Source organism: Rhipicephalus sanguineus, chromosome 11 (assembly GCF_013339695.2).
Source record: "Rhipicephalus sanguineus isolate Rsan-2018 chromosome 11, BIME_Rsan_1.4, whole genome shotgun sequence".
NCBI lineage: Eukaryota > Metazoa > Arthropoda > Arachnida > Ixodida > Ixodidae > Rhipicephalus > Rhipicephalus sanguineus.
The window spans coordinates 86,050,799-86,066,057 of record NC_051186.1 but is presented as its reverse complement, the minus strand read 5'-3'; the positions used below and the strand labels follow the sequence as shown (position 1 = coordinate 86,066,057).

Genomic DNA, 15,259 nt, shown 5'->3' with positions numbered 1-15,259 from the left:
AGATTGCAGGAGCTCGCTTTCTTCCCTGATGTCATGAGCGGATTTCGTCGTCACCGTTCAGCCCTCGACAGCATCGCAGATCTTGTATCATCGCTTGAATCTGCTCGAGCCAACAGGCACTCTGCGTACGTTCTATTCATCGGCATACAGCAAGCGTTTGACTCGGTACTACACAGGGCGATTATTTGTGCACTTATGACTGTGGGAATTTCAGGTCGTCTGCTACATTTTGTGCGTGATTTTCTGTCGGAGCGCAGGATGAAAGTACGCGTTGGAGAAGCAACGCGTGAATCTCGCACTGTTGATTGCGGCGTCCCGCAAGGCAGCGTCTTGTCGCCGCTTCTGTTTAACAGTGTGCTAGCTGGACTTCCAAGCCGATTACCGCAAGAATGTGACTTTCCACTAGGCATAGCAATTGATGCCGATATTATCGCACTATGGGTCAACGGTCCGTCACACCAAGGTCCCCGTCTTCGTGGAATATTGCAGAGAGCTCTGAATGCAACTTCAGAATACTTGGAGGAAGTTGGCCTGCAGATTTCACCTGCGAAATCAGCCGCGATTGCTTACCACTCTAGGCAACGCGCTCGTCGAAGCATGAGCAGGCTACACCTCGGAGACACACCGATACAATGGGTACAGCAACACTGCTACCTGGGCGTAATCATCGCTGATCGTCTTTCTTGGCGCCCTGCTGTTGCCTCTGTGCGGCGCAAATCGCTGTCCTTGCTCAAGTATGTGGCCGCATTGACTGTTAGGCGCGATGGCATTGACCAGACGACACCGCTTCAGGTGTACCAATCATCTGTACTCTCTTGCGTGATGTATGCCTTGCCAGTCTTGAATGTTGCGCCTGGATTAATGTATCAACTGGAACGGAATCATCGTGTTGTTGGCCTCCGAGTCATGAGTGGCTCACCTCGAGAGGCCCAATCTATTTCATTACTCACTGAAGTACACCAGTTGCCCCTAAGGCTACAAGCTGACCAGAGAGCGTTACATCATATCGAGCACATGCACCGAGCCCCAGATGGCAGAGCACTTGTTAATAGGCTGATTCGGCGCCCGCTCTCTCGCATGGGGAAAATGGCGGCTTTGTTTATTGGCATTACTGGCAATTCAAACAAGACCCCCTCTGTGACAACATCGAACGAGCACAGTAAATGCATCTTCCCCATTCATCTGTCAATTACAGAGATACGCAAAAAGTGTGACCAACCTGTTTCGGCACTATTCCAATTAGCCCAGGTGCACTTATTTGAAGGATTTGGAGATTACGTCAAAGTATTTACGGACGCATCTCTAAGCAGCGACGGCCTAGGTGCCTCTGCAGCTTTCTTTTGTCCTTCGGCAGACATCAGACGAGTGTTTAAAATACCTCAACCATCATCATCAGTGACTGCGGAACTAGCAGCGAATGATGTCGCCCTTAAGTACGTGCAAGAAGGATTACCTGCATCGAAAGTCGTCATGCTTACAGACTCACGTGGTGCCCTTAGCAGATTCACTGGAAAAGAGGCCGACAGCCCTCTTCTATGCAGTATCATAGAATCCGCCGACAAAATTCTCTCACGTAGGGTGTCCCTAGCTGCCCAGTGGATACCTTCGCACGTGGGCATTGCTGGAAATGAAGAGGCTGGTCGCCTAGCTTCATCTTGTAATCACGATGACTGTGACTGCCAGGAAATTTCGTCAATGATGGACAACGCTCGTCTGTTTATACGCCGCCACCTCCTAAAGCAGCACCCAGACCAGCGTGTCGTGAACGGATCGTTGCCTCCCCATGTTCGTGGTCGTGGCTTGCCTCATCGTTCCAGAGCACTGTTGTACTATAAGCTAAGAGTCGACTCAGTATTGGTGCGCGGACGCTTATGCCGTCAAGGACGTTTGAACAGTCCGTTGTGTGCAGCTTGTGGCTCCTGTGAAACACTTGACCATCTTATATGACACTGTCCCGCGTTTGTTACGCAGCGGGCTTTGCTGATTAATGAATAAAAATTCCACGGATTTAAGTGTGCGACAATGGACGATGACCTCCTTCCGAGAGGTTCCGTATCTCGACGTGACACCAGGCCCATCGAGCTCTGCTGATCTTTATGAACCAAACAGATCTGGCCACCCGTTTATAAGCGTGTCTTGTGTGTGCGTGTGCGTGTGTGTGTGTGTGTGTGTGTGTGTGTGTGTGTGTGTGTGTGTGTGTGTGTGTGTGTGTGTGTGTGTGTGTGTGTGTGTGTGTGTGTGTGTGTGTGTGTGTGTGTGTGTGTGTGTGTTTACCTACTTTTATCCAAGTCTTCGTCAATTCTTTTTTGCTTTCCTATCTTCTTCCCTGTTTCCCTCCTCCTAACTTCCTTTCTTCCCTCCTCCCGAAATAATAGGCAGGCGTTATGCCCCTCTAGGTGGCAGTTGCCAGCTTGCTATCTCCCTCTTTTCTCTGTGTCCTTGTGTATCTATGTATGCAAATCAAATAAATAAATACAAATAACACGCGCTATACTTTCCTTGGCATTACTGCCTATTAGTTCTCATTAATATTGAACAGGTAATGTCACTGGAGCCAACGATTATTCAAGTAAGTGTACCTGTCGGTGCACTTCGAAGACAAGGCCACTTGTCGAAACGTTGGCTCTAGAGACGTTGCCTGTTCAACAATTTTTCATCCCATGAAGCCTCCGTCTTCCCCTGAACTCCTGCCTTGTGCTTTATATGTGACTTTTTGTTGTTAAAGGGGCGTCCAACTTACTTTCTCGTATTGATTCGTTTCGCCAGGTACTTCGACCGCGGCATGCACCTGTGGATTCGGAGGTATGCAAGTCAGCATTTTCGAAAAACGACTTATCCGAATATCACAGTTCGGACGAACAGTCTGTCATCGCGACATAAATGTTGTCACAAGCATTTCTTATTAACTCCCTCTCACGAATGCAATGGTTTTAATTCCATATATAACTTTTATGTTAATTTGAATTATACGTGCCTCTTTTATGTTCAAACATCTAAAAGAGCCATCGTACAAAGGCGACCGCTAAGACGACCACCAGGTAGTGCGCAAGCAGACGGCTTTAAAGCAAAGCGTACTAACGATAAATAATCTCACTGGAGAACAAGGTACAGCCGGCATCTCATGTTTCGAGGCAAACACTGTACTTCTGCAGTAAGCTTAAAATGCTCACGCCTTCCTCGCGGTTTCGTACACACAGGTAACTTCTCACCGCAGCTTGGTGACTAATACAGAAAATCTCGAGCACTCATATGTAGCGCATATTTTAAACGGGCCCTGCAACGCTTTTTCAGCATGGTAAGAAAGCGCTGCCGATCTGTATTGGAGGCTCCTGAGGACATGTGACCAAACATTATAGCGCAACTCGCGGCCTGGAATTTACAAATAATTGTCATATTCAGCTAAGAATTGATCCGTCTTCTGTCAAAAGGTAATGACAAACACAACTAACCGCGCCATAAACCCAAAGTCCGCGGCCGTTGCATCGAGTGCTGCTTAGTGACCGCGGCCGCCGCGGGATGCCGCCACCTGCCCGCACGCTCGATCGTGACCACCCCAAAAGTAAGACATGCGTTCAAGTAAAAAAAAGTGCTCAAGATCACGACGCGTTCTCATGAACGGGCGTAGCTTTGTGTTGCCCCATTGTCATCCCCCTCCCCGCCCCTGCGTAGCTTTCAGCGAGCTCGCTAGTACGAAAGGAGAGAGAAAGCGCTTAAAGCGTGCGACAAATCGCTCTAACTCCGCTCGCACCTGAAGAATTCTAAAGATTTTTGTGGCAGCCAGTTCGTGAGACAATGAACTCCTTTACTGAAGCCGTTCGATTTTTACTTCCTAAAGTGTTGCACGAACCCTTTCAGAAATCCCAGCTGGTAAAATTGATCCGGCGTCCCTCACCAAAGCTTTCGTCATAATCAGATTATGGTTCTCGCCACATAAAATCACGCAACATAACCCTTTTGTTTCGTACCCACAGGTACATCTACGAGCCCGTGATGAGTGAAACTCGCACCGCCTTCCGGCTGATTTTAGGCACTGCGGTGGCCTTCAGCTTCACCTGCACGTGGCACAGCCTGTACAAAAACCAGGCCGTATGGTACGCACTCAGTATCATTGGCATCGCCCTCGAAGTAATCACCATCCAGATCAGAAAGTGGACACCCGTGAAGAACTTCGAGGTATGGAACTTTCTACGAGGCGTAGCAACATCATAAAGTGACTGTTCGTCTAGCTTTTCGAAAAATGTTGCTACGGTCGTGTCGGTATTCCGGAGTGGCCAACCGAATGTGCGGCTGTGCGCGGGCAAGAATACCAACAACGCCAAAGCACTCTATGGAGATGGTTAGCCAGTGAAACGTGCGGCATCGTGTTTAACACTGGATTAATCCTTATGCTTCATTAGGGTCCTTCTGAATTATTGGTTACCATAGGCGTGCGCAGGGTTCCCCATCAGGGGGTGGGCAGGCGACGGTTCATCGCGGCGCCCTCCCCTTACTAAGTCAATGTACGAGGCAGATTTTGCGCCTCCCCTCCTAGGTGACTAGGAGGGTCAATTGGTATGGGGCAGACTTTGCGCCCCCCCCCCCTCTTAGGTGACTAGAGGGGGGCGGCCGCCCCGCTGATCCCCCCTCGTGCGCACGCCTATGTTGCTTAGACCTGTCCAGAACTATTAATTGGTGTTCGCCGCCAGTGTGTTCTCGTTTTTAGTGTACCAGTGGTAAATAATGGGGCTTGCCCAATTTCTGTGGCACAAACACGCTACAAGTTTTTGCATACGCAGAACGGACTAATTTTGCTTTCGACTGGCCAATATGCAGGTTCACCATAATAGAGAGATTGTTGACCATTCAACCATCGTATTTTTTTTTTCCAAAAGCCATAGGGGTTCTCACAATAACAACCAGAGGCAAATCTGGCGCCACCGTCTGTGCGAGCTTCCTAAGAAGCACTGCACCGTCATGGGAGTGACGGTGAATCTGTCTGCGACGATTGCATTGGCTGGCATTGAACGTGGCTTGGCCTAAAACGTAGATTCGCCTGAGCAAACAATGCTTACATGAAACAAAGCATTCATAAATGGATCTCATTCAACTTTATAAGTTTTCACAATAAAAAAAATCACTGACCTGCGCAGCACAAGCAAACGGCGATAGGAACAAACAGACGACAAACTGTCGCATAGTGAATGAGGACCTTGTTGGCTGTTTTAAAACTTTAGCGGCCGGCCCCCATTTTTTACGCTTCGTAAAGCCGTACGTCAAAGCAGAAGTTCTCAAAGTCAAACAAAACGTGTTTAAAACGTGTTTTTTTTTTTTTTGTAGTATGCCAAGAAAAAAAGTAGCTCGTCACGCGCTACTTCATTACAAATTTAACCTCGTGACTCAAGGAAAACTTCTGGCTAGATGCGTCTCCGAGGTGTCCGCGCTCTTCGTGAATGATGCCAGTCCGAATCCGACACATCCCAGCATTCCCATGCATACAAGAGCATCGCAGCACCAGTTTTCCTAATTGTACGAAACTACGCTCATGACAGAATGTTATACCCACGGGCAGACTTAGTTACGCTGGAGTTACCGAAAAGTGCACATAATATCTTTAGTCACAGATTCAATACATTTTATTGCGTCAGGTCTGACATGAAGTGGGCAAGCAAGACGACAGAGAATAAACCGTGCTAGAGACAACCGGTAGTTCGTTGCGCGTGGTATATACATACAGAAGTTGTCGAAGAAATTTGTACAATACATGGTTTCAAAATTCGTTTCGCGAATTTCACGACGTATTAATGTTAGAAAATACAATGTACTCCTTACTGAAAACAACACGCAGCGGTGTTTCACCTCTTACCGTTTCCAGTGCTTCACGCACTCTTACAAGGCGTTTTGTATTAAATGTTCCACAGCGTTGTCCTTGATTAAAAAGTGTATTCATGTCCCCCTTCACTACCTTACCCAGAGAGTGAGGTTACATTTCGGAAAATAAAAAAATTCGGGCAGTTTGCCCTAAGTCGCACAAAGCTCGGCACAGCGAAGCACGGGCCTGTCGCCGCTCGTACTCCCCGTTGATTGACACATCTAGCTTCGAGATCCGCGGCTTCCTCCTCGGGAGTACGCAGCAGGCTATGCACTATAGAGCGGAGGTTGCGTGCGATGTCTCCGTCGGTGGGCGTGGCTTAGCTACAGCACATACGCGGCTTGGCCAGGTAGTCCGGTATCTGGTCGCGACACGACGCGATGCCTGCTTCCTTTTCTTTCTATTTTCTCTCTCTGCTTTATCTCTCTTTCGTTCATGTTCTCTCTGTCTCTTATTCTTTTTTCTCTCTGCATTTCTTTCTCTTTATTTCTCTCTTTCTCATTCTTTCTGTGCTACGCTTTACTCTCTCCCCTCATCCTTTCTCTCCTCCTCACGCTCACCCTCCCTTCCTCCCCCCTCCCTTCCTACACTATACTATACAAGGCTATGCTATGCTCCGCTAGCGTGCCTGGATAGCCGAGGGGTTAGGAAGCTCGCCTTCGGATCAAAGGCACGCTTCTTTCTTTCTTCCTCTTTGTCTCTGTGTATTTCTTCTCAGGCAGCCGCACAGTCGCACATACCCGTTGAAAAGATGGTGGTTTTCTGCGATCGACTCACTAGGAATGATTTGCTAAACAGCTTCGCTGTCAAAAAAAAAGTTGAAGAGCGCTCAATATGGCCAATGGTGCTGTTCCAGCATATTCCTGAAAGAGAGAAAGTGAGAAAGAGAAAGAAAGAGAGCAAGTAGGTTAAGTAGACGCCAAAATTCTGTATGCTATCCCGATCAGGTGTTGGGCAATAAGGGATTGGAAAGATGTAGAGAGGGAGGAAGAATAAAAAATAACTAACAATAAAAAACACACTCGCAAACACACACACACACACACACACACACACACACACACACACACACACACACACACACACACACACACACACACACACACACACACACACACACACACACACACACACACACACACACACACACACACACGAGATCGTTGGAATCGGAGTCGTTCATTCAGGCCAGTAGATCGCACGTAGCCTAGTAGCGCTTGTACGGTCTTCGTCTGCGGCGTTAAGTCCGGAAGATGGCGCAGTATTCTTTCTTCCGACAGATGCTACTCAGCTAACTTGTTGAGAGCATTACAAAGAGACTGCCTCTGTGTGCTATACTCCGGCCTGCACATAACATGTTAATTCTTCTCTTCACCGCCGTAGTGTTCACAGGGGGCGGTGTCGTCCACACGTATGCGGAATGCATACGCGTGGGTAAGCGAGACACCCAACCGTAGTCTAGGCAGAACGGTAGCATCACTTCGGCGGAGTCATGATGGAAGTCTATGGCTTAAGGTTGGATCAAGGGAGCGTATCACGCATGCTTGAAATGCTCACGTTCTGAGGAAACTTGCAAGGTGTCGCAAATTTTGGGTGTGGGTATATATCGCCTTTCATCGGGAATAAGCACGCAACACCCAGGCGTTCTCAAAGGCATTCTAACTGCTTGTTTCCTGCTCACCTAAACGAAACTCCGCAGTGGGCGCCACTGCTAAAGAAGAGAGACAGGGCTGCTTCAGGAGACTTGGCGAAGGTCTTAGTGGTCACAGCACAGTTTAACACCTTGAAACTGCCGTTCAGACACGCATCTGCAAGGCTTCAATAGATTGTCCACTTAAAATCTTTGATGCCCAGCGGCGCGAATAAATGCGGCATTATTTGAAACGAACTTCACAACGCTTACATCAAGCCCATATCTTCTTTCATTTCACAGAAACGCTACCTGTCGTCAACTGAGGGGATGCGAACGGCAAAGGCTCTGCTGGGATCTCCGCACTTCTTGCTCACGATATGTGCCTGCCTCTTTCACTTGGCAGACCTGGATGTCTGCGTCAACATTTGCAGAAGAATCCTAACCGGTATGCCTCTTACATCTCCCAATCAAAATTGCTGCTGCCTTTACGTGGGCCGTTCTTCCACTAGCTGAGTGCAGAATGTCGTGTAATCTGCTGTGGGTAGGAGGGTACACATACTACTTCTAAATTATTCTGTAGATGCCCCGCCCAGACAACCGAAGCGCGACCGCCGATTGCCGCCACGACTAAAGAAATATCCCCGATCATGAGCCGGCGTCACTGGCCATACCCGGCTCATGACGTCCATCTAGAGTGCAAAATCATTGGCGCAGGCTGCTTGATGTTTCGTAAGTATGACCCAACTCCCGAAAGTACCCGTTTAAGCAGAGAAAATACCACAGACTTCTAAAGTGGCATCCTGCTGTTAGATGCAAGTTTGTTGACTTGAACAACACATCTCAGGTATGATTGAGGGCCACCTCAACACCAACAGCGACGTCACCACCGTATAAGGAACATTCGCGTGACGTCAGCGTAAGCCACGTTTTCGTGCGATTCGCAGCTTGTGCTGTGCTTCTATAGATATATAGAGAGATACAGCATAGTGTTTTCCTGTGCTGAGTGTGCTGGTGTGAACCAGAGGCGTAACTCCACTTACTTACCGCGCTACGTAGGCGAGGAGGGTGGTTGCGTTGTCCCCATAATATCCCCAATTAGCCACTGATTCTATTGTAGGCATGTACTGAACTGCGGGCCTAAGCCTCACGTGGACAAACTTCAAAATAGATAACATCAGCTACGTATTTTACATGAGAACCCCCCAACGAGCAGCTGCATCGGCTTGCACAGCGCCTCCCCTTAACACGACAGAAAGGTTTGAAACCTACGCTTCGGATATTACCTATTACCACGTACCTTGGACATTGCGCTAGAGTAATGTAGCAACAAATTTGGATCTTACATCTCGAGCACAGTCAAGAATGAAGGCACGCGTCACGCCATTCGGGGCCCAGCAATTTGGCAGGTCTCGTGCTTCAAGGTTAATCGCACGTTGATGCAGATGATTTAAATATCAACTACACTACACCATAGTGTACTGCAGGTGACAGTCATGCAACTACAATAATATCAACTAGAAATGTCAACTACTGTACACAATGGAGCGCTGTATTTGACATTTCTAATTTATATTACTGTAGCTGACATAAATGTGAACTGCAGTACACCATGATGAACTACAGTATGGTGTACTACACCATGCCAATCGCAGTACACCATGATGTGCTGTAGATGACATCTCTGGTGTACCGCCGAACGCCACGGCGTACTGCAGTTGAGATTATAGCAACCTGTAGCATCGTGCGAATATATATATTTTTTGTTCAAATAGTCGCACCGGCTTTCACTGCATTCACACAATTCTTTGTTTGTCTGCTTTCAGGCTTTCCATTCCCGTTGGTTCCCATTTTGGTCGTCATGTACAGCCTCTGCCATGTTTCTATGGACGTTGCCGAGTGGGAAGAAGCGTCGGCCTTAGCCAAGAGGAAACAAGCTTCCTCATGAACTGCTTGAGTGCAATATGCCACAAGGCTACCTCAGTCTGCTTTGATTACTTGTTTCTTTCTCGCTTTGTTGACTCGCTTTTCAATGATGCTTTTTTTTACGGCGAAGCTACGTTATAGTTGAAGATATCGCAATGTTCTTCGAGCGATGCTGTAAAAATATACACTCCGCATATGTTTACACGTGACAGAGACTTGGTCTCCTGTTTCGCTCATGTCCTTACCTCAACGATCTCAAATAAATTTTTGTACAAAATAGCAAACTCAAACTGTACCCTTGATTCTGACCATTTGGCGCACACAGAAAGAGCAAATACGAGAGTGGCGCTAAGTTGGCTGCCAATGGGTTTATTTATTGCACGTTTTGTCTCGTTGCTGTCATTACCTATCACGTGCACATTCTACAAAGGGCCTCAGAAAAAAAAATCAAAATAAGAGGAGCCATTCCACTCTTTGAAGGTGGATGACCAGCGCAGTTGTTTGAACGAAAGAAGGGGACGTGTTGCTCGAAAGTTGAAGGCTCGGTCCCTAACAGAGGCAAGCTGTCTTTTCGTTCATTTTAATTTCTTCACATTTGTATCCGAATTCCTACAAAATAACGTCCCCTATAATCCTCTTGGCTTCATTGTCTGTTGGTCCTCATCAGCGAAGCTGTTTAGCACCCGAGTAGTTGATACAGAATTTCAATTCCTAGCCGACCGCACACCCGATATGCCTGGCCAGAAAGTCCTTTTTAAAAGCGCAGCTGTTGAAACTTATCGTTCCGCCTTTTCGCGTGTGACCAGCGAAAAGCGGGTATGTTCCACAAAAAGTGAATATGTGCCAAGCAGCTTCTAGCCTAACATAGCCATACGTAGTATAGTATAGCGAGAGGGTGGGAAAGGAAAGTGAGGGTGAGGAGGAGGGAAAGGAGGAGGGAAGAGGGTAAAGCTGGTATGCGCCACAGAGAGCGCGTCAAGCAGGTCCTAGCATAGCATAGTCATGGATTGAATAGTATAACAATGCGGCGAAAAAGGGAAGTGGGGATGAGGAGGAAGGAAATGAGTAAGGGAGAGGGTAAAGCATGGCATAGCCTTGTATAGTATAGTCTAGCAACGGGTGGGAAAGAGAAGTGAAGGTGAGGGTGAGTAATGTGAGGGTTATGAGGCGGGAAAGACGGAGAGAGGGCAATATAGATAGACTTAAGGAAAAAAAAAACAAAGATGACAAAAGGAAGCAAGAAGGAGGTGTAGCAAGAAGGCGGCGTGTTAAACGTGCAGATGGTGCCGTTCACACTGCTCAATTTATTTCTCTTAAGGAGGAACTTCGCAAGAAAATTAAGTGAGCCCGTGATTTTTACTTTCAAGAAACACTTTCGGGACTGCTAATCAACAACCCAAAAAAATTCTGGAGCGCCGTTATACCGAAGGAATAAACAACTGATTCTTTTGAGATAAATGAAACAGTTACGAGAGATACTTCTATCATTGCTAACGCATTTAATACTTATTTCGCATATATTTTCACCCCTGACAACTTCGTTGTTCCTCCTTGTTCAATTAAAACATTAAAACAAGTTCAAATAAAAACATTTTTGTTTCAAATCAGGGAGTATTGAACTTGATTTTAAAATTAGGTTCCAAGAAGAACGGTAGTCCGGACAATATAGACAATGCATTCCTCACTAAATATTCACTATGGACTAGTTGCTATTTAACCATTATCTTTCAAAAATCCCTTTCAACCTCGAATGTCATGGAAGTCCGCTAAAATTCTCCCTGTATTTAAATCTGAAAACAAGCAGTCCTTATTGAAGTATAGACCAATTTCTCATCCATCTCATTCATGCATAATTCTTGAACGCATAATGTACAAACACATCATTAAATTTTTAGAGTCAAATAATATTTTACTTGATGCTCAACATGCTTCTCGGCGTGGTTATAGCACCCTAACCCAACTCAGTGAATTCACTCATGATATCATCGCAGCTCTCAATGTAGGCGACCAAATCGACGCGATCTTCATTGATTTTTCAAAAGCATTCGATACTGTATCGCACTGTAAACTATTGAAAAAGCTCTCTCTCTCTCTCATTCTGGAAGTACAGTAAAGAAAAACAGCTCGACAAGAAAAATCGAGTGCATTTAAGTTACGATAAGCTGGTAATCAATGGACAAGCATTTGCCTGGGATACTGACATGCACCAACCAGTTCCTCTTCGGGCGCATGCTCAGATATCGGGGCGGGAATGACATGATCATTCTAGCTTAAGAACAAATGGGAAATATACCATCACAAAAAGCTTTACACCAGTATTGTTGGTGGTCAATTGTCGAAGCCTAAAAAACAAAATTGATGAATTTACAATCTTACTTGAAACGGTGAAAGCGCAAATCGTTATGCGTACCGAGTCTTGGCTTGACGACACAGTATCGGATGTAGAAATATTTCCGCCAGGTTTTACAGTGTACCGTAAAGATAGAAACAGGCATGGTGGTGGCGTGTTTCTTTTAATTTCAAGTAGCCTTGCCAGCGAAGAAGTTGTTTTTGGTAATGAAACTGAATCAGTATGGTGCCGCGTCCAATTTCCCCAGGGAAACAACATCGTTTTTGGATCGTTTTACCGCCCACCTGACCAGAACAATGAATCTTTAATTCAACTTTCCGACATGCTATCGCAAATATCTGATTGCGTAATACTGGGAGGGGATTTCAATCTGCCCGATATGAAATGGGATTCCGACTGTGTAGCCCCACAGAAAAATCGAAATTGTTCTGCCTTTTCAGAACTAATGAGCGTCTATGGGCTACAACAATATGTGAACGAACCAACACGGTTTAACGCTTTACTAGGTCTTTTACTAAGCAATGACGAAAATGTTATTGTTCACACAAATGTATGTCCAGGAATTAGTGATCATAGTTGCGTTGTTGCAGAGTTAAACGTTTCTAGAATACCTGCGTGTAAGCAAACCACTCGAAATGTTTTCATGTACGACAGAGGGGACTTTAACGCCATTTCCGAAGAGCTGGTCTTGTATTATCCCACTTTTTTATGCATATCGGAGTCATGTGGCATGGATGAATTGTGGCAAATTTTCCGTGACAAGATTACAGAGCTGGTGAATATGTACGTACCTCAGAGGTGTTTAAGATGCAGAAAGAGGCACAAACCCTGGTTCAACTCTGAGATACGCAAACTTGTTAGAAAAGCAGCGAATGCCCATAAAAGGTTTCTTAAAAAGAGAACAGCACTAAATGAAACAAAGCTCAAAAGTGTAAACAAAGAGCTTAAGTTAAAACTAAAACAGGCAAAGGGTGTCTTCTTTGACAAGCTAAACACAGACTTGAAGTGTAATCCAAAATTCTTTTGGAAGTACGTCAAGAGCAACAGAAAAGACGACACGGCTATCCCTGACCTTTTAACCGAGGAAAAAACTATAACGGATGACTTGGAGAAAGCTGAAGCATTTAACGCCTATTTTCAGTCAGTGTTTTCAAAAAGGACTGAACACTCTCCAATGCTACCTTCTAAAAATATTGGCAATGAAATGGCGGAAATTGAAATCGATTACACTGGTTTGGATAGTCTGCTGCGTACTCTGGACACCTCTAAGGCTACAGGGCCTGACGGTATATCATCTCATGTACTTAAAAAGTGTCACGTTATTATTGCACAATATTTATGCATAATGTACAAGTTGTCTCTAGACACCGGCGTTATTCCAAGGGATTGGAAAACAGCCAATGTGGTTCCTGTGCACAAGGCAGGAAGCAAAAAGCATGTACAAAATTATCGTCCCATATCCTTAATTTCAACCTGTTGCAAATTATTAGAACACGTTATTTATAGCGCATTGTTCAAATATCTCGAATCTACTCATTTTTCTGCCCACTCCCAGCATGGATTTCGGCAGGGTCGTTCATGCGTCACACAACTAACTGAATTTCAGCATGACGTACTGACTGCGCTTGACCGTAACAACATTGCTGATGCATTATTTCTCGATTTTCGCAAGGCATTTGATACGGTCCCACATAATCTGTTAGATATTAAACTGGCTTCATTGAATATTAATGCTAAGCTGCAAACCTGGCTACGGAATTACTTAAGTGGTCGTAAACAGTGCGTTGTTTTAAATTCTAAAACGTCTTCATATGTAAACGTGACTTCAGGCGTGCCACAAGGTAGCGTTCTAGGTCCGCTGTTATTTTTGGTTTATATAAATGATATAGCATATAACATAAAATCTTGCATAAAATTATTCGCAGACGATTGCGTCATCTACCGTCACATTACTTCAATCGCAAACACTGAATTATTGCAAGATGACTTAAACACGGTAACACATTGGTGCTCCACGTGGAATATATGCTTAAATATCTCGAAGTGCAACCACATCAGCTTTGCAAAGAACATTTCAGAAATCCAGTGCACATACAGTATTAATGGCGAGGCAGTCAGAAAAGTGCCTGAGTGTAAATATTTAGGAATTTACTTGACAGAATCATTCCATTGGAACAGACACATAGACCAAATGATCTCAAAGGCTAGTGGAATGTTGTTTTTTATTCGTAGAAACTTTCATTGTGCAACAAAAGAGGTGAAAGAAACTCTTTACTTCCTTCATGTAATGTCTATACTTGAATATGCTTGTGTTATCTGGGACCCGGCTCAAAAGTATCTTGCAAAAACAATAGAAAAAGTCCAAAACCAGGCAGCCCGTTTCGTCAGCAACAACTACGATCCATTCGCTAGTATGTCAGAAATAAAGGCCACATTAGGCTGGGAAACTCTAAAATCTAGAAGACGGAAACTTCGATTAAAACTTCTGCATAGCATATATTATAACCTAACAGGAATTAATAAGTCTGAATACCTACTAGCACCAACATATCGTTCCACAAGATGACAACACTCACATAAAATACGAGAATACGCATTCAAAACCACTACTTTTGCCAACTCCTTCTTTTTAAAAACAATTAGAGACTGGAATGAACTTCCCGAAGATATAGTGAACTTGAGTGACAACAGTGCTTTTTTCTCATCGTTGTGAAATTGTGACACAGGTATTTCTCTTTTTGTACCTGCTTGTCATGTGCAATATTGTACTAAAATATTTTTTATTTTAATTGTTATATGTTGTTATAATTGAATTTTTCACTATGTTTGGCGTCTTATCGCAGAAATGTTACCAACAATATTGACTCCCTATGTATACCCCCCTGCAGTAATGCCACTACGGCGTTGCAGGAACTATGTAAATAAAAAAAAACAATCAAGCATTAGTTAATTGGATTTCTTCTTTTCTTTCGAATCGGTTTCAATATGTACAATTTAAGTATTTTCAATCAACTGTTTCCAGTGTAACGTCTGGCGTGCCTCAAGGCTCCATACCATGCCCTTTCCTTTTCCAAATTTACATAAATGATCTACCACACAACATTCCCGTTAAGATTCGCATGTACGCCGACAACTGCGTTTTGTGCCATACGATTAAAACCTCCAACGATGACATCATTCTTAATGATTCATTCGTATCAACCCAATCATGGTGTGAAACCTGGCAGATTCACATTAAGTTCCGTAAAACTGTCTCTATGTCATTTACAAAACGCTCTCTATCCTCTTCTTTTGCTTATTCGTATAATGGTTCACCTCTGAAAAATGTGTCCGAATACAAATATTAAGGTCTTTTATTTACTAAGGATATGTCTTGGTCACATCACATTGAAATAATGTGTAACCGTGGCCTTAGAAGACTCGGGTACCTACAACGTACTCTACGTTTGGCCCTAACTAACACAAGACTCCTGACCTATCAAACCCTAGTTCGTCCGATACTCGA

The 15,259-nt window shown here is 44.9% G+C and overlaps 1 protein-coding gene across 18 annotated transcripts in view; it reads left to right on the top strand.

Annotated features, from left to right (window-relative positions):
- The window catches only part of LOC119373848 (protein-cysteine N-palmitoyltransferase HHAT), a 120,580-nt gene that overhangs the window by 45,403 nt on the left and 59,918 nt on the right, over positions 1 to 15,259 (top strand). For 4 of the 18 annotated variants that reach the window (XM_049410939.1, XM_049410942.1, XM_049410926.1 and 1 more), the window contains 3 exons: positions 2,767 to 2,802; positions 3,972 to 4,173; positions 7,782 to 7,926. The exons of 12 other annotated variants lie outside the window; for them this stretch is intronic. In XM_049410939.1, the coding sequence (XP_049266896.1) occupies positions 2,767 to 2,802; positions 3,972 to 4,173; positions 7,782 to 7,926 (383 nt within the window). The remainder of the gene's footprint in view (positions 1 to 2,766; positions 2,803 to 3,971; positions 4,174 to 7,781; positions 7,927 to 15,259) is intronic. 2 more of the 18 variants (XM_049410937.1, XM_049410927.1) reach the window with 2 other exon arrangements.